Below are 22,557 nucleotides of genomic sequence, written 5' to 3'. Positions count from 1 at the left end.
TAACACCATACACAAAAATAAACTCAAAATGGATTGAAGACCTAAATATAAGCCCAGACACTATAAAACTCTTAGAGGAAAACATAGGCAGAACACTCTATGACATAAATCACAAGGTCCTTTTTGACCCACCTCCTAGAGAAATGGAAATAAAAACAAACAAATGAGACCTAATGAAACTTAAAAGCTTTTGCACGGCAGAGGAAACCATAAACCAAACGAAAAGATAACTCTCAGAATGTGGAAAATATTTGCAAGTGAAGCAACTGACAAAGGTTTAATCTCCCAAATACGCAAGTAGCTCATGCAGCTCAATATCAAAAAACCCAATAACCCAATCTAATAATGGGCAGAAGACCTAAACGAACATTTTCCCAAAGATGATATGCAAATTTCCAACAAACACATGAAAGGATGCTCAGCATCAATAATCATTAGAGAAATGCAAATGAAAACTACAATGAGGTATCATCTCACACCTGTCAGAATGGCCATCATCCAAAAATCTACAAACAATAAATGCTGGAAAGGGAGTGGCGAAAAGAGAACCCTCTTGCACTGTTGGTAGGAATGTAATTGATACAGCCACTATGGAGAACAGTATGGAGGTTCCTTAAAGAGCTAAAAATAGAATTACCCTATGACCCAGAAATCCCACTACTGGGCATAGACCCTGAGAAAACAATAATTCAAATAGAGACATATACTGCAATATTAATTACAGCAATATTTACAATAGCCAGGACAAGACATGGAAGCAACCTAAGTGTCCATCGACAGATGAATGGATAAAAAGATGTGGCACATATATGCAATGGAATATTACTCAGCCATGAAAAGAAACGAAATTGAACTATATGTAGTGAGGTGGATGGACCTAGAATCTGTCATATAGAGTAAAGTAAGTCAGAAAGAGAAAAACAAATACCATATGCTAACACACATATATGGAATTTAAAAAAAAAGGTTCTGATGAACCTTGGGGCTGGACAGGAATAAAGATGCAGACATAGATAATGGACTTGAGGACATGGGTAGGGGGAAGGGTAAGCTGGGACAAAGAGGGAGAGTAGATTTGATATATATACACTACCAAATATAAAATAGAAAGCTAGTGGGAAGCAGCTGCATAGCACAGGGAGATCATCTTGGTGCTTTATGACCACATAGAGGGGTTGGATAAGGAGGGTGGGAGGGAGCCACAAGAGGGAGGAGATATGGGGATATATGTATACGTATAGCTGATTCACTTTGTTATACAGCAGAAACTAACACAATTGTAAAGCAATTATACTCCAAGAAAGATGTTAAAATAATTATTACCATTTATTGTAGTTTATTTCTAATCTCATAGTGCTGTGGTCAGAAAAGATGGTTGATATGATTTCAATTTTCTTACATTTACCGAGGCTAACTTTGTGGCCCAGGATGTGGTCAATCCTGGAGAATGTTCCATGTGCACTTGAGAAGAATGTGTATTCTGATTTTGGCTTGAGTGTTCTATAAATGTCAATTAAGTCCATCTGGTCTAATGTGTCATTTGAAGCTTGCGTTTCCTTACTGATTTTCTGCCTGGATGATCTGTCCATTGATGAAAGTGGGGTGTTAAAGTTCCCCACTTCTATTGTGTTACTTTCAATTTCTCCCCTTATGGCTCTTAATATTTGCCTTATATATTGAGGTCCTCCTATGTTAGGTGCATATATGTTTACAATCGTTATATCTTCTTTTTGGTTTGATCCCTTGGCTGTTATGTATTGTCCTTCTTTGACTCATAGCAGTCTTTATTTTTAAGTCTATTTTGTCTGATATGAGTATTGCTACTCCAGCTTTCTTTTGATTTCCATTTGCATGGAATACCTTCTTCCATCCCATCACTTTCAGTCTGTATGTATTCCTAGGTCTGAGGTGAGTCTCTTGTAGACAGCATATATACAGGTCTTGTTTTCATATCCATTCAGCCAGTCTATGTCTTTTGGTTGGAGCATTTAATCCATTTACATTTAAGGTAATTATCAATATGTGTGTTCCTATTGCCATTTTCTTAATTGTTTTGGGGATTTTTTTTGTAGGTTTTTTTTCTTTCCTTCCTCTTTTGTTCTCTCCTCCTGTGGTTTCATGACCATCTTTAGTGTTGTCTTTGGGTTGCTTTTTCTTTTTTGTGTGTGTATCTACTGTTTTTTGGGGGTTTGCTGTTACCTTGAAGTTTTGATATAGCAGTCTATATATGTACAGGACTGTTTCAGGTTGCTAGTCTCTTTCCTACCTAGAGGAGTTCCTTTAGCATTTGTTGCAAAGCTGTTCCGGTGGTGCTGAATTTTCTTAGGTTTGCTTGTCTGTAAACCTTTTGATTTCTCTGTCGAATCTGAATGAGAGCCTTGCTGGGTAGAGTATTCTTGGTTGTAGTTTATTCCCTTTCATCACTTTAAATATATCATGCCACTCCCTTCTGGCTTGCAGAATTTCTGCTGAGAAATCAGCTGTTAACATTTTGGGATTTCCCTTTTATGTTATTTGTCATTTTTCCCTTGTTGATTTTAATATTTTTTTCTTTGTCTTTAATTTTTGTCAGTTTGATTACAATGTGTTTCAGCATGTTTCTCCTTGGGTTTATCCTAACTGGGACTTTCTGTGCTTCCTGGACTTGGGTGGCTATTTCCTTTCCCATGTTAGGGAAGTTTGGGACTATAATCTCTTGAAATATTTTCTCGGGTCCTTTCTCTATCTCTTCTCCTTCTGGGACCACTATAATGTGATTGTTGGTACATTTAATGTCGTCCCAAATGTCTCTTAGGCTGTCTTCATTTCTTTTCATTCTTTTTTCATTATTCTGTTTTGTGGCAGTGATTTCCACCATTCTGTCTTCCAGGCACTTATCCATTCTTGTGCCTCAGTTATTCTGCTATTGACTCCTTCTAGTGTATTTTTTATTTCAGTTATTGTATTGTCCATCTCTGTTTGTTCTTTAATTCTTCTAGGTCTTTGTTAAATATTTCTTGCATCTTCTCGATCTTTGCCTCCATTCTTTTTCCAAAATCCTTGATCATCTTCACTATCATTATTCTGAATTCCTTTTCTGGAAGATTGCCTATCTCTACTTCATTTAGTTGTTTTTCTATGGTTTTACCTGATTCCTTCATCTGGGACATAATCCTCTGCCTTTTCATTTTTTCTCTCTTTCTGTGACTGTGGTTTCCATTCCACAGGCTGCAGGACTGTAGTTCTTCTTGCTTCTGCTCTCTTCCCTCTGGTGGATGAGGCTATCTAAGAGGCTTGTGCAAGCTTCCTGGTGGGAGGGACTGCTGGTGGGTAGAGCTGGGTATTGCTCTGGTGGGCAGAGCTCAGTAAAACTTTAATCCACCTTTCTGTTGATGGGTGGGGCTGTGTTCCCTCCCTGTTTGTTGTTTGGCCTCAGGTGACCAAGCACTGGAGCCTACAGGCTCGTTGGTGGGGCTCAGGGCTCACGCCATTCAGTCCTTCCCAGAACTTTTGCTGCCAGTGTCCTTATCCCCACAGTGAGCCACAGTCACGCCCTGACTCTGCAGGAGACCCCCCAACAGTAGCAGGTAGGTCTGGTTCAGTCTCCTGTGGGGTCCCTACTCCCTCCCCCGGGTCCTGGTGCACACAAGACTTTGTGTGGGCTCTCCAAAGTGGAGTCTCTGTTTCCCCCAGTCCTTTCAAAATCCTGCAATCAAATCCCACTGGGCTTCAAAGTTTGATTCTCTGGGGATTCCTCCTCCCATTGCTGGACCCACAGGTTAGGCAGCCTGATGTGGGGCTCAGAACCTTCACTCCAGTGGGTGGGCTTCTGTAGTATAATTTTTCTCCAGTCTGTGACTTACCCAACCAGTGGTTATAGGGTTTGATTCTATTGTGATTGTACCCCTGCTACTATCTTATTACAACTTCTCCTTTGCCTTTGGATGTGGGGCATCTTTTTTGTTAATTTCCAGTGTCTTCCTGTCGATGATGGTTCAGCAGTTAGTTGTGATTCTGGTGCTCTTGGAAGGAGTGAGTGCACATCCTTCTACTCCGCCATCTTGAACAAACCTCCTATCACCAGTTTGAAAAATCAAAAATAATAATAGTAAAGACTACCATGAGGAATTCAGAAACAAAGCGATTGAATTATTAAGTAGCCATAAAGATGGAAATATGGGACTGAAATAATCACTAACAATAGAAATAATGGGAGAATAAGGTTGGGTGGATAAAATGAGATAGAGAAAAGATTGGAATTGTTGGTTAAGATTATATTTGTTTGGCCTCATAAGTCAAATAATGGAGGGTATATTTGATTTAATATGAAAATGGATGGATTTTATGACGGACTTTTTTTATTATTATTTTTAGCAGAGAAGTGATATGTCCAGACATGTGAAAGGCAGGATAGTTTAGCTTGGGGAAAGACTCAGTAAAACCAGTTAGGAGTCTATGTAAAAGAGTGTGATGATAGGTATTGAAGACATGTTCCAGGCTCCATCTTGCCCAGAGGTAAGAAGGATAGGTATAAGAGACATTACATAGCTAGTATTTAGAGGAACTAGAAATTGAAGATTAAAAATAAGGAAGAGAAAGAGTCACTGTGTCTAATTTTAATCTCTATCTTTGCAGTAACCCATCATAACAACATTCTATGATATTTGCTATTTTTCACAGACAAATCAAATGATTCTAGGAAAGATCTGTCCAGTGTTCCTAAGTAGTAAATATTAGAACTACATTTAAATCCAGGTTTTATGGCTCCAACAGTTCTTTAAACATAATATACTAGTAAGATTTCCAGAGAGAATGCTTAGTAGGTAATTATTGAGTTTAATTTGCAACGTAAAGAGTTGTGGTTTCAAATCAGATTTCATACCTCTGATTTTGATTTTGAAGAGAAACAATGAAGACTAGTTGAAAGGATAGAGCAACATGAGGTGTTGGTATTTAAATAGGATACCCAAATCAGGCCAAATTTTTGAGAGAGGGGAAGATTGGAGAATAATGAAGATTGAAGAACAGGTGGGATTCAAAATCATAGAGGTTAATCATAGGGTTAAATCATGGAGATGAAAATTAAGGATGCAAATAAAGGAACAGTGTGAAAATAGAGAAAGGTGAGTTGAGCAAACACAATCTGAACTCTATTTCTTCATCCAGAACAGTCCAGCAGATAAACATGGATTTGTTATTCTAGAAAAAAGTAGTGAAAGGGTAGGCACAAGGTAAGGACTCTTCTGATACAGAAGGAAGGTCAAGAGACTGGAATTGTTTTCCACCTAAATATGTTCTGGATCTGTCTTATCTGAACACCCTTTACACCCTTCATAAATGCTACCAGTAGCCTATGCTAATGTGTACAAACATAACAAGGTATTGTTATGCCTTGGCTGGGTGCCTTCCACTGACAATGTCAGGAAGGATGCTAATTAGTGCCAATTGTGGGAGCTGGTGTTGTGGTCTGGGCACATCTGTCTCCAAAGATCAGGACTGAGAACAGTTCATTCCAGCTGTCAGATGGCAGTAATGTTATTAATTTACTACTAACTGGGCCACATTTGGTGCTGACCCAGACGTGAAAGACTGCCTTTCCTAGTTCTGATTAGCTGAGCCATCCAAAGCCTTCAGTGTTATTTTTACTGCAAACAGAAAACATGTCTGACTGTTGTATTCCTCAAGGTTCAAGTCAATGTTGTGATGCTTTTGTTTGTGGGGAAGGATGAATTTTGTCTACCTGAGTTAGACCCTCACAGACATAGGTAGGTGTTGCCAAAATAACAGATAGGGAGCTGAGTTGAGTAGTCAGATGAAGTTTACCTTGGCGACCGTTGCTTCACCACATCCCTAGTGGAGAACCGTCTAAGTGCTCCTTGGTTTTGAGCATCTCAGCTGTGGTTTGCATTTCCATCACCAAACTGAACACTGAATTCTATGACATTTTTTAACATAGACTTATTAATTTCATTTCTCTTCAGCATTTCACACTCCACCTGCTGAAGCAGACACTTTTGAGCCCAGGAGCTGCACTGTCTCTGTAGGTCAGGTAGTTGATTTATCTCATGCTGTTTGATACCAGTGTTTTCTATGGACTATGTTGATGAACAGTTTAGGACGACTTCCAAGTGTGCCTAACTTAATCCCATGACTTCACATGAGTTTAGAAGGACTCATTCAATCATTTGTTCATTAATTCTTTTGTCCAAAATATTAAGTAAGTCTTCTAGGTACTGGAATGTAACAGTAAATAAAATACACAAAATCTCTTCTTTCACAAGTTCTAATGAGGGAAGCAGAAAAACAAATAATCCAAAAGATAGATGCACAGTGGTAGGTAAGGTTGAGCACTAAGAAGACAGGTGGATATTTTTTTTATAAAGGTGAAATACATAAATTAATATGGAAATAAATAGAAGGGTAAGATCATTGAGAATGACAAAGATACCATTTTAGATAGGAAGTCAGATAAGACCTCTCTGAGGAAATGACAAAATCATGTGGATCTCTGTGGAAAGACTGCTCCAGGCAAAAGGAAAAGCACATGCAAAGGCCCTGAGACAGGCCTGTATGAAATGTTGTTGAGGAAGATCAAAGAGACCAGAGTGACCAGAGCACAGTGAATCAGAGGGAAAGTGTTAGCAGTCTCCAGGAACCAGATCATGTAGGGCACACAGACCATGATGAAGCAGGGAGCTTTCCCGTGTGCAGTAGCTGTGCTGACTATGGTAGGCTTGTATGAGTTCACTTGAATTTTTTTTAATGATTTTTAAAACTTTTAACCATATAGGCATATTTTTCAAGGCTTAGAAGATACATGAAAAACTGAGTCTCTGGGCTTCCCTGGTGGCGCAGTGGTTGAGAGTCCGCCTGCTGATGCAGGGGACACGAGTTTGTGCCCCGGTCCGGGAAGATCCCACATGCCGTGGAGCGGCTGGGCCCGTGAGCCATGGCCGCTGAGCCTGTGCGTCCGGAGCCTGTGCTCCGCAGGGGGAGGGGCCACAACAGTGAGAGGCCCGTGTAACAAAAAAAAAAAAAAACCAAAAAAAAAAACTGAGTCTCTGATGGCTTCAATTACATAAATAATAAGTTGAAAAGTTTAAATAAAAACCTAGGCAGCCCCGGCTCCAAAGCCCATTCCATTGTATTTTGTCATAAAGCTCTAGTTAGAATATCGTAACTGAATTCACTCTACCAAACTTTTACAGTGCTGTGTTCTAAGGCTGTGAAGAAGGCAGGGAACCTACCCTCAAGGTTCAGAAAGACCACCCACAGAAGACGTATAAGCAAATGATTATATTTAATTCAGTGTGATAAAGTGGTTGGTGTATAGATTAAGATTAATCTATTAATTAATCTCTTAAGGATTAAGAGACAGCGCAGACAAGGAGTTGATTGTTTCTGTTTAGATATTTAGAAAAACCAGGACTATTTGAGTGGTGTATAAACATGAGACAATATAAGGGAGGAGGTTAGCATATCCAGTGTAAAAATAGGATGTTATGGCACACATGACCTGAACAGGAAATTGCAAAGAGTTATCACTAACTTAGAAGCAGGACTGAAGGTCATCCTGGTAGCACACATCATTGTGGTGCACTAGCTGGCTTCTACTGGAGGTCAGCATCCTTTCTGATTGGCCAACAGTGTCTGCATCTTGATTAAGATGGGCATTGAGACCACCGAGATCAGCAAGGACTAGATCACTGATGTCTCACCCATCCTCTGGCTTTAGTCAGGGGTTGATGGCTGCCACTGAGGGAAGAGAGGAGAGAAATGAAATAAGAAAATGGCAAGAAACACACTCCCTATATATGTTATGTTTTTTTAATGTAACACGATGGGAACAGAGAATGTCTCTGAAGATTTTTATTTTCCCAAAATATTTTTAGACACAGCTTTAGAGACTAGAGAAAAGTTAAATATCTGAAGTGTCAAGGTAGCACTTTTTAAAATCCATTTTAAACAAAATTCCTAACTTTAGGATTCGCTCAGATTGGCTGCCCTACTTCAAAGAATTTGTTGGCACTTTCCTTAATGGGAAATTGATGATTATAGTTATTACACTTTAACCTTTCTAGTCCAGTCTTTCTCTGGTGTGTGAGTTCTTGGTTATTTCATAATCCTTTGATAACTCGTCGTTATCATAAATTTAACAATGCGATGACAACAATTAACCTTCTAGTAAACAAGTAAACGTATAACAGATCTGTGCTGTCACTTTACCTTCTCTTTCCTTAACATTCTTCCACATGATAAGTTGCTTTTCTTCCCTTGGGCTGGAGGATAAGCAAATATGAAAACTGACAGCATGTTTCCCTGGCCATCAAACTAATTTAAGCTTGCATCTCAATAGTTCATTCTGCTGCTGAAGACCTAGCTGAGAGGTTTTTGTTGTTGTTGTTGTATATTTTTTAAAATAAAGCCAAAATAATCCAGCTTTCAGTCATTTCTGTCATAGTAGTCCTTTAAAGTTTAACTAAATGTCTTTCTTAAGCTAAATGCCCCTGTGAAATCTCTTTTTTATTTTTGCTGCTGTATAAAGATGTCTTTATTTTAAGGGGTGAGGCAAAAATTATTAACCTCAGCTTGTTAATATAAAAGGATATTTTGAAGTGTTTATAATCTCCCATCTCTGCTCACACCTCACTGAACAATCTCCCCTGTTTACCACATGCAAAACTATTTTTATTTATATTTCAATTAAAAACGTAAATTAACACATGCTTTCTGCAAAGTGTTAAAATTATGTTTTCTGAAAACTAGAAAAGGCAAGTCCGTCAAGTTAGCCAAAGTGTGGACATGGATGCGGAAGTCTATCCATGTGAGTTTGGGGTACACACAACTTAGTTTTGAAATCCTCCCAGGTCTTTCTGTGCTATTGGAATGTTGTCCCTGCAGTTTTAAATACATTCGTTTGATGAAGAAACAGTAATGAAGATTCTGATGTTTATTCCACTCTTTTGACCATCACAGATCAAAGAACACCTTGCAAAAGGGCAGAGAATGCTGGCAGGTGATGGGATGTCCCAGGTCACCAAGACGCTGCTGGATTTAACTCAGAGGAAAAACTTCTATGCAGGTGATCTTCTGATGTCCGTGGAAATCCTCAGAAATGTGACAAACACGTTTAAAAGGGCAAGTTACATCCCTGCATCTGATGGCGTCCAGGTAAGGGAGGTGACTCCAGGAAGGAAAAGCAAGTGAGCTTGGGATCAGTTGTGGTCCTGAGAAGCCAGTGCAGCCACCATGGGGGCTTCCTGGCCTGGATGGGAGGGTGCTTACTCCTGCTGGGGAAGGCATCCAGGCCGTGCTCAGCTGAGCTGTGGAAATGACCTCAGATCCTTAGTCATTCTATATACCTCAGTGTCCTCAACTGTAAAACGCATGTAATGCACCTCCAGGAGATAGTGAGCAAGAATGTGTGTGAAGTGATTTGAGTCCTCAGCAGAAAGGCACTATAGCAAATTCCAGGTTGTAGCATGGATATTTTATTCCCACATTTAATATCACCATCTTGCCACAGGAAACTATTAAAAGTACATTAAGCAAAATGAAGGCCCATTAACTACAGCATGCAGAGAAGACACAGTTTAAGTTTTGTTTGGGGTTTTGCTATTAGAAGGGGGAAGGCCATGTTTAATTCTGTGGAACCATTGCCTGAAAATATCAGGCGAGTAGAGAATTGTTCTTGGTAGGAAAATAAGGAATTCAGTAACTCCTCACAGCATATTTTTCTTGTCATGGAAGACTTCTAGAACAGCATCATTTATTTCCATAGTAAAGTTTAAGTATTCATCTAATTTTAGAATTGCTTTTGCCATTAAGACAAAGCTTGTTGAATGGTAAAAAAAAAAAAAGCATATTTAATGCAACTCTAGTTTGCATTTCAGATGAACTCTTCTTGTGCCTAGGCTAAAATGTACGCCTGCCAAGAATGTTGAGTTGTTTTTTGCATTTCCAACATAATGTTCTTCCTGTATCTTGGCAAGTTTTGGCAAAACTCCCACATCAGGTAGTTTTCTTTCAGCCCACTCTTCCTTTGGGAGTTTTATTTGCATTTCACTTGGAGAATTCAGAGGGTGGTTTTTTGTTTTGTTCTTTGTTTTGCTTTTGTTTTGCTTTGTTTTGATCAGCTATTGAGGGAAAGAGGAATAGAAGGCTTTTTGGAATCATGGAATTATTCATAAATAATATTAAATGCCCTAATTTGTATAGAAGTACATATAGTATTTAAATTATATGCATATACTGCTGAAAGTAGCTGCAATGAGAGTTAGTGGAACTGCATTCTATATTTTATCACCAGCGTCCAGGAATATATTTTTCATTGTAAAAATACATAGTAGGAGGGCTTCCCTGGTGGCGCAGTGGTTGGGAGTCCGCCTGCCAATTCAGAGGACATGGGTTCATGCCCCGGTCCGGGAAGATCCCACATGCCGCAGAGCGGCTGGGCCCGTGAGACATGGCCTCTGAGCCTGCGCGTCCGGAGCCTGTGCTCCACAACAAGAAAGGCCACAGCAGTGAGAGGCCTGCATACTGCAAAAAACAAAACAAACAAACAAACAAAAAACATAGTAGGGAGGGGATGTAGAAGATTACTGTCATTTGAGCATTTCAGAGATACATTTGTGAGGTTTTTTTTGGTTTTATTTATTTATTTTTTTGGCCATACTGCATGGCTTCCCAGATCTTAGTTCCCCGACCAGGGATAGAACTGGGCCCCTGACAGTGAAAGTGCCGATTCCTAACCACTGGACCACCAGGGACTCCCCAAGATGCTTTTGTTTCTTTACAAAGAGTGAAAGAATTTTCAAGTTTTAAAAATGTACTAAGTAAGCCAAGTACAACCTTCCCCTGTAGTTCTGAGATACTTCTATCCATTGGCATTTACATTGAAAAATAACAGCTGAAGCCCTTGACATAAAATACAAGCTGTAGTTGTGAAAAACCTCAGATCCTTGTGTTCATGAGTGAAACATCAGGCAGAAGGCGGCACACAGTGAGCTCTTGGGCCTCTTTGAACCCTGGTGAGTGTAGGGCTTTAATATTTTTAGGGGCTGAAATTCAGGAAACTAAGATTCCCAGGTTGTATTGGGGACATATTATGATTGAGCTTCTCATTGGAGTGCGCAGACTCCATGGACAATTAGTGTAACCACAGGCTTTGGCATGGACATCAGCTGGCATGACTTGAATAGTGCAATGTGGCTGATGGTGGTGGTGTCCTTGTGGCATGGTCAGAAATACCTTCCTCTGTTTCTGTCCTGCTCTCTCCTTAGTCCTCCACATGCACACAGAATACTCAGCAGGCTGGTGTCCTAGGCATTCACCAACGGGAGATGTGTTTTTCTCTTTCACTGTCTTTATTAGTGTCTTTTCGGGCACCTGGAAACCTTCCTCTTCTGGGAGTCCTTCTTCTTCCGTCTTTTGCCCGTCAAACTCCTGGCACAGCTCCAGCAAGTCTTTCTGACTGCCAGATGCAAGCCCCAAACTCCATCTGAAAATGACCTTTCTCATCTCTGAAATTCTAGTGGACTTTGTACCACTTTTCTTCTACTTTCCACAAGCAATTTTATACAAATCTTTTGGATGTATGTGTCATCTTTGCTTGATTACAGCCTTACTGCGACTTCAGTCCTCCACTTTCAAGGGCTCTGGGCACTTGTGGTCGGCTAGCACCACAGGCTTCATATGGAGTAAGCTAAACTTGTCTTGAGTGCCACGTTTTCCTGTATTTTCTACTTTGCCTTGTAGAATTAGTGGTCCATAGGCTGGAACTGTAATGTCATCTTGACTTTTCCCTTCTCTTCCTTTCCTGTTGGGTCAGCCTACACGGTACCTCTTCCGTCCATCTTTCCTCTCTCTTCCCACTGTCGTTCCCTCCTCTTGGCCTCCAGTTACCCCAGCCTCTATTATTTCCATGGCCTCTTTCCTTTCGTCCTCCCTCAGACCCTTACCAACATTCCTCCTCATCTTGTACACCATGGTCCTATTGGCTGTCCTAGGACAGCCCTGATTCTGTCACTCCTTAGTCAGAAATCTTTAGCGGGGCTCCAAGGCCTCCTCAAAGATAAACTGAAGCCTGTGTCTTGGTTTCTCGTATGCCCGCCGTACGTAGGTCACCTGCCTTTCCACCCGTGTGCATGGACTACTCTCCCTTCACAGACTTGGAGCCAAGTGAACTACTTCCTGCTTCCTGTATGCACTGTGTGTTCTTGGCTTCAGGCCTTCGCCTCCTCTATGCCTTCGGACTGGCTTGTCTGTCTCCGTCTCCTAAATCAGTCTCTTGATACAGACTCTGGGTCTCTGAATTCCAGCAGCACTTTTCTCCTGCATCTCTTTATGTCTCGAGTTATGAGTACTCATCTGCAAATCTTTGAAAAAGAAGAAATATCCCTGATCCATCTTTGGATACTAGCCAAGCTCCAGGTTCTCCTCTCCCCAAAGAGGAGTCTTGACTATAGAAGCTGCTCAACAAATATTTGTTGAATTAATTAACAACAAAATTAATAACTACATAGATACCACTGAGCTTTTTTTAATCCTTTTTTAAAAAAAAAAACTGGGAAAAGAGCAAAGACCAAAGAGACATTAAGGAAAACTATTTAAAGAGAATACATTCTTTTAAATGTAGTTATGTGCAAGACATTTTATGTAAAATGCCTGGTGATGCTGGATTCAGTAAACAATTGACTTGATACATTGATGAAAGTGAGATAGTATAGCTACAACGTGTTAAAATTGGGTGAAAAAATAAAGTGTACTTTTATGTCTTAGAAGGGTAAAACATAGTAATAGTTTTATTTTGGGAAACTGGTAGAAAATTGCTCCAAAAGTCCCTTCCCTCCAGGCATATTCTTTCCAAACCTTGGGGTTTGGTCATATGTCCAAACCTCTGTTCGTATTGGTCCTCTATGTAATTTATTCTTCCCATTTCCAATCTGATGCAAAAGTCCTTCAAGATCCAGCTCAAAAATCATTCCTACTCAAAAGTCTTCTCTTCAGATCTCAGGCAGAATTCAGTGTTTTCCTAATTGTCTGGTCTTTTTGAAACCTTGTAAATATCCCTACTAGAGCAAGTCTCTCACATAATATTGTAATTATTTGTTTTCAGGCCTCCCTTCAGCAACAAATGTTAAACTTGTGGAGAGACAATTAGGTCCCTGGGGCTTAGCTTGGCACTTGGAGCATAGTAGACATGCAAATATTTGTTCAAGTAATTAGTGAATATGTGTAATGTAGTAATATTTGAGGAATTTACTTCACAAAAAACTAAGAAAAGTACTCTGAACATCCAATTAAGAGAAAGGAAGAAAAGGAGAGGAAAGCTTGTCTTTTTTTTTTCCACCCCTGGGAAAATTCATACTGAGTCTCATTCTATCAGCAGAGGATGAACTCACAACACTCACACCAGGAACTTGACAAAGTTGAATCAGATATGCAAGTTGAAATTCCAGTTTGTCCAATAAATATCTTGATGTCTTCAGACACATTACTTAATCTTTCTCTACCTTATTTCTTCATATCTAAAGAAGAAATAGTAGTACAGTCTATTATCTTTAGTCACGGTAGTTCTATTCTGTAAAACGAAAGAATACTGAATCAGTTACTCATAGGGAAACTACAGGATGGGCTCCTTCAAGAATCTGTCATATAATTTTCATCGACCAATTAATACATGACCTGTTTTATGTGTGTTTCTGTTATTGTTATACATATAACAATATATATGTTATTATTATATATACATTGTATATATATATATATATATATATATATATATATATATATATATATATATATATATATATAAAACTGATGCCTGAACAAACCTTATCTAACACACATATTTTCTCTATAAGGCATAACACAGTCTTCTTGGGTTTAGGAATACTAGATGGACCTCCAGCACAATGCTGATGGCCATTCTCAGCAGTGAAATTACCAAAAAAAAAAATATGGAAAGAAATCTGGACATTAAATAGACCACGAAAAGAGCATGTTTACAGGATATGAGCTGAAACCAAAACTCAGAGCATGGTCATGTGACCTGAGCTGGGCGCTTTGCATGGGTGACTCAAATTCACCACTGTGCATGTCCTTGAAGCTATGAGCTTTGATTTGGGGGTTACAAATAAATTTTAGTGAGGAGTTGAACTTGCAAATACGGAATCCATGAGTAATGAAGTCCGATGGTAACTATTTTCCAGTGTTGTTGTGAGGCTTAGAAGTAATTCAGGTTAAATACGTAACAACCCATACATGATGGTATTTGTGAGTCGTCCAGCAGAGAGTAGGTGCTCTGTAATGCCCTGAGTTCTGGCCTTGTAACTCTTAACATAAAAGTAAAAGATGGGCCTTGCTCTCAAGCTGCTTACAACATCATTGAAGGAAAAGCTAACTCATGAATGAGGCTAGACTGGTAATGAGGAAGAGAGATATGAGTACAGTGTCTCACTTCCAGGAACTCCCAAAACACAGAATCTGAACTGCAGCAACAAGAAAAGAATTCATGGGAGCCTTAGGCCTTGAGATAGAATTTGGAGAAACAAGCTGGGTGTGGAAACAATAATCAAACTCCAGTCAAAGCCACACAGTATGAGTGTGGCACATTCAAAAGACCACGGTTGGTAAATAATGCAATTCACGTTGGAAAATGTCGATCGTGAAGGCAGGAGAATCAAGGCTAGAGGAGAGTTTGAATGTTATTCTCTATAAGCAAAGTTACTAAATGTGAGTGCTGTTTTTGGAAAGATTGTCTGGCCAAGGTGGATAAGGGCGATTAGTGAGTAAAGGAAGACTGGGGGAAAGAAACCCATGAAAATGCTACAGCAGTGACCTAGAGGTTGGAAAAAAGAAAGCATGTTTCAGTGACAGTGGATCAGAAAAGCAGGCATGATCCACTTAATGGAATGAAAGGCAGGCCCCGGAGACAGCTTATATTTTGGGGTAAAGAAAGAAAAATTGGAAAGAATACATTCATGGAGTATCCACACAGACTCCTTGTTTAAAGTTGCCCTCAAACTTCCTGGATGCAAGGATTTGTCTCTTTTCAGGCATGCTTTTGTTCCCTGATAAAACTTCTGTTGGTCTAACTCAGTGTTTTCCTAATGTTTTTGACTATGACCCACAGTAAGGCACCCAGTTTACATCAATATATAATTGAAAACTAGACTTTTACGAAATAATATTTCCCTTTTCTGTGGGTAATGCACTCTTGTATTTTCTATGCGTTCCTATTTGGTTATGAAAAGTCTATCATGACCCTCAAACAGGTCTCCACTCAATGTTTGAAAATCACTTGTTTGTCTAACATGTTCTCTAGGCTTGAAAATTCATTTCCCAATGATTAAGATTAAATAGGAAGCTCAAAACTCAGCTTCCAATTTCTTTCTTAAAGGCAAACTACATTCTAAATAAAATTCTCAGAGTTCGGTGATCAAGAAATTAAACTGAAAGCAGAGTTGGTGACTTTGGATAAGCCAAGCATCTTCTTTCCTAAAACACTTGACAGGCAAACATGTATGTTGGATCTTTCTCATGCTACCCATCCCGCACTAGGTGAGGATTCTTGAGTATTATTTCTCTGATGCTTTCAGTGAGAGATGTTTTTACTTTTTGTATACAAAAGAATGGTCTGATTAATGGGGAAGCAATTATGGCTATGACAATCCAGAGCCATTATGTAATGCTGAAACTAATTCTCTTGAGTAAATAAGATCTAGTACCGGCCCTTTAGATTTGGAATTGTAGTATAACTCTAACCTACAAGCCAGTACCTTATGACTTGAGATCCTCTGCTTAAAGAACATTGTGCAGCAGAAGATTAAGAATTTCCTGGAACATAAGTCAGAGAGGTAGGGAAGGCAGTAGAGCGTGATGACTCAGAGTGCCTGTTCATGGTCAGAACCCTGAGCTTCTGGTCAGGGCTCTGCTACTTGTTAACTATCTGATACTGGACAGGTGACTGGACCTCCCTGCGCTGACATCTCTCTTCCACTGTATTGGATGCTGGTACCCATGCTGATGTGAGGGTTGAGTTACTGTGTAAAACTTACACAGCACATGGCACAGAGTAAAAGCTCAAGGAACATGGTGATGACCCTTATGATCCGGGAAGGTGAGATTCTGATGGAGCAAACACCTGAAGCATCTCTGGACCACAGGTGTCTGCTGCCAGTGCAGACGTGTATTTTGCTATCGCTCCTGGGAACAAAGGAAGGTCAAATATTCTTCATGGCACTACCTATGCAAGAATGGCCCACTGCTTTTTTCCCACTCTTTCCCCCCCCCCCCACTCTTAGTAGAGGAGAAGGGCAGGGAATGTATCGAGGAGAATGGAAGTCAGAAAAGAAGTGTTAGTCCTTAAGGCCGGTACCACAAGGCCATTTCAAAGTTAGCCAGCAAGTGGATGAGAAGACGGCTTGAATCAATAGCCAGGATTCCTGGATCTGTGGGAATCAAGTGGAGCCCAGGATGTCAACTCCCAGCTGACTATCACTCCAAGTCACAAAATGGCAGTCATTTCAATGCTTCCAGCCTGAGACGGTTCCCCGATCCTTCTCTGTGGTAGAGAGAATGTGTACAACTAAAAGCTCTTTCTAGATAGTGTGGAGAATGTGCCCTTATTATAAGATGGAAAGAAGAAATTCAATGCCAAATACCTGACTTAAATGGGTGAGATATTAATAAACACACCTTGCTTCACCCACCAACGTGAGTAAATCTTACCGTGAACAAAATTTGGAAGATGACTGCAGGCTGAGAGGAACTGAGGACCTCCATGGGGGAATACAGAGTATTCACAATGATGGGGGAAAAAAGAAGCGCGACTAAGAAGGTTAGGTATTTGTGGAATGAAGCCTATCAACTGGTACATGCCATGTGATGTACATGAATGACTTTGGTAGAGCTTAAGAAAAATATGATAAAGCATCTGATAGGTAGTTTTGTCGTTTCAGAATCCCTCATTATTTCCATCAGAGTCAAGAAAATGTTGAGATTTGCATGCGCACAGTGTACAGGTAGTCTTCTATTGTGATTCCACTTATTATTAAATTTTTCTTTTAAAAAAGTATGGGGGAATGTATCAGTTTGCAGGGCTGCCATAATAAATACCACAGACTGGGTGGTTTAAACAACAGAAGTGTATTGTCTCCCAGTTCTGGAGGCTGGAGGTCCAAGATCAAGGCATGGGCAGGTTTTCAGGCAGCTGCCTTCTCCCTGTGGCCTCACATGGCCCTTTTCTCTGTGTGTGTCACCCCTGATGACTTCACGTGTCCTAAATGCCTCTTCTTACAGGAACACCTGTCACATTGGATTAGGACCTAGCCTCATTTTAACTTAATTACTTCTTCAAAGGCCCTGTTTTCAAATACAATCAATTCTGAGGTACTGAGGGCTAAGGGCTTCAGCATACGGATCAGGGCCAGACACAATTCAGCACACAACAGGGGATCTTGAAGGAACTGTGAGGATTTCCCTTTAGCCAAGAAAGGTATGTGCCAGGCATCTTCGCAGTGACAGGACCTCTTTGGCTCTGCTTGCAACATCCCAGGGGTGAATCTGTGATGCGTGTGTGTTTCCTGCCCAGGTGGCCCTTCAGTGTATCAGCCAGGCCTGCCCAAATGCAGCGATCACTTCTCACCTCATGCTTTGTCTGGGTTTGAGGAAGATTTTGCCGCACTTGTTATGGTGTTTTTATGACTGGCTGCTCTGCAGGGCTCCCTCTTGGGAATAATTGATGATTATATCTAATCATTCTGGCATCGCTAATGTTTTTATGCTTCATCTGTAAAGCAGCACCAAGCTTGGCCCCCCTAAGTGCTGACAATAGACATTGCTTCTCTCCATTTCCCCATCCTGGTTGTCACCTGCACCTCAAAGCAGACCCACTCTCTGCTCACTCTCTCTGGAGCCCTCCATCCTACACTTGCTCTGGAAAGACTCGTAGCATTGTGTAGGAAATTGGCCATCCAAGCAGCTCCAAAACCACAGGTGGAATCGTCTTCCATCTCGGCAGAGCAGTGAGATTAGTGGGAAAGACAGCCCGAGATTCCTGGACCCCTGTTCCATGTTGTTTCCAAAATGAGTCAGAGCTTCTGTGATATCTGTGACTAAAATGAGAAGAAAAAACAAAGGTGTCCTTAAGGACTCTGGATTTTTTTCTCCTAAACTCGTGCACGTTAGGGAATATTTGCTTCAATAATCTGCTCTCACACCCTCTGGATCTGGCATGTGACGCTGGTCTGTCTGGGACAGCCCCACCCTGTTGGCAAGAGCCCTCTGACCACAGTCTTCCAGGCTGGTGACCCAGCCTGCTGGGGACCCCGTGGCTGACCTTCTGACCTTGATACCCCAATCCCTTTGTCCCCCCATTGATCCTCTCATTTTCCAGTGCATCCGTTTCTTGTCTCTGAATCATATTCTCCATATATCTTGGTCCGTGATGTCTTCCAGAGGGCGTCCTTAATTATTATCTGCTGCTTCCTGAATCCTTGAGGGTTTCTCATTGCCAATGGCCAGTTGATGTGTTTCTAGGATAAGTATTCTAGATAAAAGATTAAACCAGAGTGATGTGACTTTTTGTCCTGATCCGTTGAGAGACCACCTATTAAAAAAAATAGGCAAAGCACTCTTTAGGGATTATTTAGCTTTAAAAAATACAGTAGAACAAGCCAAAGATTATTTGTGTAATAATATTCCTCTTACTCAATTTTAGTTCTGTGCACTTTCTTGACTGGGAGTCTAAGACGTACAGTCATAGCCCAATCACAGGGATTGCACATCAGTTATCCAGGCCCGAATCTGTAATCTGGGTGTGTTCCTGGTTTTGTACATCTCACGTGCAAGTGTCATCACCCAAGTGCATGGAGGCTAAAGAACTACAGAAGACCAAGGCATTGTATCTTTAGCTCTCCTTGGGTTTTTACCTTGCTGTGGACTTGGTCCACCTCATCTGACTTAACCTCCCCACTGCAGAGGACTTCTGCCCCCCTTCCTACTTCCTTATCCCTAAGCCCTCATCTCACCTCACCTGGTCCTCTTCCTCTCTATCTTATCACCAGGGTTTAACTTTGAGTTCATCCCATTCAGCTCTATTCCTGGTCATTTTAATTTTTCCCCCAAAGGCTCCAGGGTTCAACTAGGATTAAGGATTCACAAGTTTTGACCTTTTGAGCTTCAGGCTTGTAGGGACAGTGGCAGCTGGGCGTCTGCTCTCAGCTCTATCCCAGGCCCCTCACGCTCTGCCAGAACAGAGCTGAGCCCACCGTCCCTGGGCACATGCAGCTCTGCTGTGTCTTCTGCGTGTTCAGCAGAGCTATGTGTCCTCTAGGAACCAGGGCCCGGTCCGGGTGCTGCCCTCTCCCTCCGTTACCACGACACCTTGTTCCCTAATCAAGCCAGCAGACAACACGGCCTCCTTTCTGACCTCCCCATTTCCACTCTCACTCTCCTTGTACTTGTTTTCCACTCAGCAGCCAACGTTAGATTTTTATTTTTCCTGAAACTCATGTCACATAACTATGGTAGGATCCAGCCCCCTCTCTATCGGAGCCCCGCCTCTCTTTTACATCCTGTATTAATATTCTCCCCCTCCCCCTCCAGCTCCCTGCTTAAGGCCATGCCAGCTGCATTGCTTCCCCTCTGTTTGTGTTCCCTCGTCCCACAGTTCTTCTGGGGCTCTCTTCCTCGGGCCTGCCCATGACTGCCGCCTTCATCACTGTCCTCAGCTCAGATGTCACCTCCTCAGAAAAGTCTTTCCTGCTGACTGTTCCACCTGAAGCACCCTTGTGCACACACACACACACACACACATATACACATACACACACGTGTGCACACATACACATACAAACACACATACACATATATACATGTAAACACATACACACAAACATGTCCACACGTCCACACAGATACCCACATATACACATACGCACACCCACATGCACACGTCCACACAGTTACACACATACACATATACACATACATACACATACACACATATACACACGTGCACAATTACACATACACATATAAACACATAGACACACAAACACACAGATACCCACATACACACGCACATACACACACCCACATACACATGTCCACACAGGTACACACGCTCACACAGCCCTCCCCTGCCCAGTCCCTCCTGGCCCCATATACTATTTTATTTTTGATTCATCACCTTAAGTCATGTTTTAAATGATTACTTATTATTAAATGTCCTTTCTTGACACACTACAATGTAAGCTCCGTGAGGGCAGGAACCCTCATGTGTCTTGCTCACTGTTGCATTCACTGCACTCAGAAAAGGGCCAAGTACACAGTAGGTGTTCAGGAAATATTCCTGAAGGAGTGAGTGCCTTTCTGCCTCTCAAGCATCCCCTGGGTCTTTCCTCACCTCCACCCTCACGCCCACTTCTGTCCTCACTGTCTCTCACTCGGGCTCTTGGTAAAGTCTCCCCGGGATGTTCCCTTCCCCAGCATTCTTCCTCCCCAAGCCCCCAGCTTTGCTGCCTGGAGTGCATTTTTCTCTCTCTCCCGACACCCTCTGCTGCTAAACAAGGTAGCCCTCGCTCCATCAGGGATGGGGCAGCAGTGGTGGTGCATAGGGGGCTCCACTGTGTTTGGCAAAGAACCAGCTGTGTGTGGAAGAGGCGACCCCTTCCTTGGGAGAGAACCAGGGCCGAACATCCTCCACTGTGTCCTCTACTTGTGAGGCCCTATAGTTTCTCAAAAGTGGGTGTCTGTGACCAGGATGGCCTTGAGACTTCAAAATGCCATTCAGATCAGAAGAGTTCAATCCCGTATTTAATCAGGAGAACCAGGTTTCTGATCTGTAAAAATAAGCACCCTGTCTCCTTCCCTGGACCTACAAGAACCCTGGGTCTAGGGCAGAGGAGGGTGTTGAAAGGAGGCCACACGTTAGGTGGGGACCGTGTATCTGTGATTTTTAATTCCCCCAGTGCTTATCCCATGGTCTTCTACACAGTAGGCACGCAGTCAGTCAACTTGAAATATTTGAGTATTTACATTTTCCTATGCCTCGTGCTGTACCCTGGGGGCATGGGAGTGAACAAAATGGAAACAGTCCCAACTAAATTATAAGCTGGTAGAGGAAAAGCCCTAAACTAATCATCATACAAATACATTGTAATTATGAATTGTGATATACTTCAAAAGAAATCTACACAGTGCAAGTGCAACTCCACATGTTTGCTGCCCTGTGAGTGGCTCCCTTACAGCTGGCTGCTGCCTTCATTACATTAGGGTGAAGGAGTACTTATTTACCCTTGGGTGAGTGCACAGTAGTTTTGCTGGGTTGCTCATGCATGGATGTAGAGGCCGGGAGAGTCAGAGACCGTCGTACTAATAATTCCCCAGATACTGGGGAAAGCTGACTCTCAGAACAAAGAACGAGGGTCCCTTCTGGTCAATAGAACCTCTTCCTTCACGTCTTATTCTTTTAGGTGATTACTTCCAGGAACGGGCTGTTTCTTTTTTTCCATGGATTTTTGGCAAAGCAGGAATGATGATAGTATTGGTAAATGAAAAATAAAAAAAAAAATTCATTACTCAGAATCAGAAACATAAAGAGACTGTGCAGACTTTGTATACTTACAGGGTGGAGGTGGGAGAAAGCCTTTCTGGGGAAATGGCATGTAAATCTAGATGTGGGGGACAAAAAAAGAGTTATTCAAGCAAAGAACAGAAAGTAAAGTGGTTGAAGAAAGGGAGCACATGATATAGGTCTGGAGACTGGGCAGAAACAGGTTTGGGATGCATGGAGAAGTCTGCTGAGCCTGGAGTAGAGAGAGTGGGGGACACGTTCGCTCAAGAGAGAGTGTAGAGATGGGAAGGGGCTGGATCACATTTGACCTGCAGCTGTCAACTGCTCTCTGGATGCATGACTGTCCTGGGCTGTGCCATTTTAATCCTAATGGTGTGTCCCTGCTTCCTTGCTTAGCCTTTAAGCCTCTCTTATGATCCCTCTATATTTCAAGTTGGGAGCACCACCATTCCTGAAAGCTTTCAGTTCTCCTTCTTAACTCTGTTCCTTGGGGCCTGTCTCTGCCTCTCAGTGCCCAGGCATTTGCTGCTGGGTCAGGAGGAAGAAAACATGTTTCTTGTGGCTTAGATATCTCAGATCATGAACCTAATCTACAACTCTCTTTCAGTAAGGAATTCAGCAAAAGTACATGCTAAGATGTGCTTCAATATATTTATAGAAAATTGTATATAGTCCTTGAGAAATTTGTCAAGTGGAAGCCAACCAGTTATAGAACAAAGAATTACGTACTTACTGCTTTTCATAAAATTGAGTGTCCTGACCGGTGTGAGGTGATACCTCATTGTAGTTTTGATTTGAATTTCTCTAATAATTAGTGATGTTGAATATTTTTTCATGTGCCTCTTGGCCATCTGTATGTCTTCTTTGGAGAAATGTCTATTTCGGTCTTCGCCCATTTTTTGATTGGGTTGTTTGTTTGTTTTTGTTTTGTTTTGTTTTTTGATATTGAGCTCCATGAGCTGTTTGTATATTTTGGAGATTAATCCTTTGTCCAT

At 41.4% G+C, this 22,557-nt stretch overlaps 1 protein-coding gene across 1 annotated transcript in view; it reads left to right on the top strand.

The window, feature by feature from the left end:
- The window catches only part of ADGRB3 (adhesion G protein-coupled receptor B3), a gene marked incomplete at both ends in the record, with an annotated part of 799,939 nt that overhangs the window by 370,078 nt on the left and 407,304 nt on the right, over positions 1-22,557 (top strand). Inside the window, one exon of the mRNA XM_079716603.1 lies at positions 8,956-9,150. Coding sequence (XP_079572729.1) covers positions 8,956-9,150 — 195 coding nt within the window. The remainder of the gene's footprint in view (positions 1-8,955; positions 9,151-22,557) is intronic.

The sequence above is a fragment of the Hyperoodon ampullatus genome (genome assembly GCF_949752795.1).
Source record: "Hyperoodon ampullatus genome assembly, chromosome: 12".
Taxonomy (NCBI): domain Eukaryota; kingdom Metazoa; phylum Chordata; class Mammalia; order Artiodactyla; family Ziphiidae; genus Hyperoodon; species Hyperoodon ampullatus.
This window is presented reverse-complemented; position numbering and strand designations above follow the sequence as displayed.